Here is a 3,819-nt window from a genome sequence, read left to right on the forward strand (position 1 = left end):
AGGGATGTAAAATAAGATTCTTAGGGGATATAATAGAAGATATTTAAGGGATAGAATGGAAGATATTTAAGCAATAGAATATGGGATATTTAAGGGATATAATAGAAGATATTTAAGGGATATAATATGGAATATTTAATGGATATAATAGAATGTATTTAAGCAATATAATATGGGATATTTAAGGGATATGAGATATTAAAGGGATATAATATATTTAATGGATATAATAGAATTTATTTAATGGATATAATACAAGATATTTAAGGGATATAATAGAATGTATTTGATGGATATAATAGAATGTATTTAATAGATATAAGATATTTAAGGGATATAATGTAAGATATTTAAGGGACATAATATGGGATATTTAATGTATATAATGGAATATATTTAAGCAATATAATATGGGATATTTAAGGGATTTAATAGAATGTATTTAATGAATATAATAGAGTGTATTTAATGGATACAATATAAGATATTTGAGGGATATAATACAATATATTTAATGGATATAAGATATTTAATGGATAGAATGTATTTGATGGATATAATGTAAGATATTTAATGGATATAATAGAATTTATTTAATGGATATAATAGAATGTATTTAATAGATATAATATAAGATATTTAAGGGATATAATGGAAGATATTTAATAGATATAATGGAATATATTTAAGCAATATCCTCTGGGATATTTAAGGGATATAATGGAAGATATTAAAGGGATATAATATGGGATATTTAATGGATATAATGGAATATATTTAGGGGATATAAGATATTTAAGGGATATAATATGGGATATTTAATGGATANAAGGGATATAATATGGGATATTTAATGGATATAATGGAATATATTTAGGGGATATAAGATATTTAAGGGATATAATATGGGATATTTAATGGATATAATGGAATATATTTAGGGGATATAAGATATTTAAGGGATATAATATGGGATATTTAATAGATATAATGGAATATATTTAAGCAATATCCTCTGGGATATTTAAGGGATATAATAGAAGATATTTAAGGGATATAATACAAGATATTTAAGCAATATAATATAGGATATTTAAGGGATATAATATATTTAATGGATATAATAGAATTTATTTAATGGATATAATGTAAGATATTTAATGGATATAATGGAATATATATAAGCAATATAATATGAGATATTTAAGCAATATAATGTATTTAATGGATACAATATAAGATATTTAAGGGATATAATACAAGATATTTAATGGCTATAATGGAATGTATTTGATGGATATAATAGAATATATTTAAGGGATATAATATATGATATTTAAGGGATATAATACAAGATATTTAATGGATATAGTAGAATGTATTTGATGGATATAATATAAGATATTTAAGGGATATAATATATTTAATGGATATAACAGAATGTATTTAATGGATATAAGATGTTTAAGGGATATAATACAAGATATTTACTGGATAGAATGTATTTGATGGATATAATAGAATTATTTAATGGATATAATATAAGATATTTAAGGGATATAATGGAATATATTTAAGCAGTATAATATGAGCTATTAAAGAGATATAATATATTTAATGGATATAATAGAATTTATTTAATGATATAATAGAATGTATTTGATGGATATAATAGAATGTATTTAATAGGTATAAGATATTTAAGGGATATAATAGAAGATATTTAAGGGATATAATAGAAGATATTAAAGGGATATAATGGAAGACATTTAAGCAATATCCTTTGGGATATTTAAGGGATATAATGTAAGATATTAAAGGGATATAATATGGAATATTATGGATATAATGGAATATATTTAAGCAATATAATATGGGATATTAAAGGGATATAAGATATTTAATGGATATAATAGAATGTATTTAATGGATGTAATAGAATGTATTTAATGGATACAATATGAGATTTGAGGGATATAATACAAGATATAATACAAGATATTCAGTGGCTATAATGGATTGTATTTGATGGATATAATGTAAGGTATTTAAGGGATATAATACAAGATATTTAAGGGATATAATAGAAGATATTTAAGGGATATAATACAAGATATTTAAGGGATATAACATAGGATATTTCAGGGATATAACATAGGATATTTCAGGGATATAATGTAAGATTTGAGGGATATAATGAAATATTTCTAAGGAATATAATATGAGATATTTAAGGGATATAGTGTATTTAATGGAGATAATAGAATTTATTTAAGGGATATAATAGAAGATATTTAATGGATAGAATGGAATGTATTTAATGGGTATAAGATAAGATATTTAATGGATAGAATGTATTTTATGGATATAATAGAATTATTTAATGGATATAAGATATTTAAGGGATATAATATATTTAATAGATATAATAGAATGTATTTAATGGATATAATACACGATATTTAATGGATATAATAGAATGTATTTAATGGATGTAATCTAAGATATTTAAGGGATATAATACAAGATATTTAATGGATATAATAGAATGTATTTAATGGATGTAATCTAAGATATTTAAGGGATATAATACAAGATATTTAATGGATATCATATAGGATATTTAGTGGATATAATGGAATGTATTTCCTGGGTATAATGTATTTGATGAATATAATATAATGTGTTTAAGGGGTACAATATAATGTACTTAATATATTTAATAGAGATAAATCCTAATGCAGTGACCTTAAGGGCAAAAATACCATTTTATTGAGTTGCCAGTGTGCCATTTCTCACCTGTGTGCTCACACACATTAAATATATATATACAGATATATAATATATATATTGCACAAATCTCTGGGGTTAAACGTTGAACATGAACTTGGAAATGTGATTGGGGGTCAATTTGGGGTATTTTTCGTGGTTGTATCTCGGCTCTGGGGCACAGGAGGGTCCTGGTCCTGTTTCAGATTCCTGCCTCCTTATGTCATCTTTGCTGCTTTTTTTTTTACTCCTTATAAATTCAAAGTATAGTAGGAAAAAAAAGTGCAAAATACAGTAGTGATGTGGTAGGAAAAAAAGTCAAAATATGGTAGGAAAGAAATCAAAATGTGGGAGGAAAAAAGTCCAAAATATAGTAGTAATGTAGTAGTAAAAGAATTCAAAATATATTTTATTATTATTTATTTTATTATTATTTATTTTATTATTTATTTTATTATTTACTTTATTATTGTTTTTATTATTTTTATTTTATGATTTCTTTTATTATTATTTATTTTTTTATTTACTTTATTGTTGTTTTTTATTATTTTTATTTTATTATTTATTTTATTATTATTTTATTATTTACTTTATTATTATTTCTTTTATTATTTCTTTTATTATTATTTCTTTTATTATTTACTTTATTATTATTTTTATTATTTTTATTTTATTATTTATTTTATTATTTTTATTTTTATTTTATTATTTCTTTTATTATTATTTCTTGTATTATTTCTTTTGTTATTATTTCTTTTATTATTATTTCTTTTATTATTTACTTTATTACTATTTACTTTATTATTATTTCTTTTATTATTATTTATTTTATTATTTACTTTATTCTTTCTTTGACCATTATTTCTTTTCTCATTCTTTCTTTCTTTTATTCCTCTTTCCCTCTGAGCTCCTTTCTCGTTGCAAACCCGCGTTTCCAATTCCCTTTTTTCCCTTTTCCCCGTCCCCAGGCCAAGTTTGAGTCCCTGTTCCGCCCCTACGACCGGGACATCACCTTCCAGTACTTCAAGAGCTTCCGCAGGGTCCGCATCA

At 22.6% G+C, this 3,819-nt stretch overlaps 1 protein-coding gene across 2 annotated transcripts in view; it reads left to right on the forward strand.

The window, feature by feature from the left end:
- Nucleotides 1-3,819, forward strand: part of RCAN1 (regulator of calcineurin 1) — an 18,517-nt gene that overhangs the window by 1,792 nt on the left and 12,906 nt on the right. The window contains exon 2 of one of the 2 annotated variants that reach the window (XM_017833125.1): nt 3,738-3,809. The exons of the other annotated variant lie outside the window; for it this stretch is intronic. Within the exon in view, the coding sequence (XP_017688614.1) occupies nt 3,738-3,809 (72 nt within the window). The remainder of the gene's footprint in view (nt 1-3,737; nt 3,810-3,819) is intronic. 2 annotated transcript variants of the gene reach the window in all.

The sequence above is a fragment of the Lepidothrix coronata genome, unplaced genomic scaffold (assembly GCF_001604755.1).
Source record: "Lepidothrix coronata isolate B3197 unplaced genomic scaffold, Lepidothrix_coronata-1.0 Scaffold211, whole genome shotgun sequence".
NCBI classification, from domain to species: domain Eukaryota; kingdom Metazoa; phylum Chordata; class Aves; order Passeriformes; family Pipridae; genus Lepidothrix; species Lepidothrix coronata.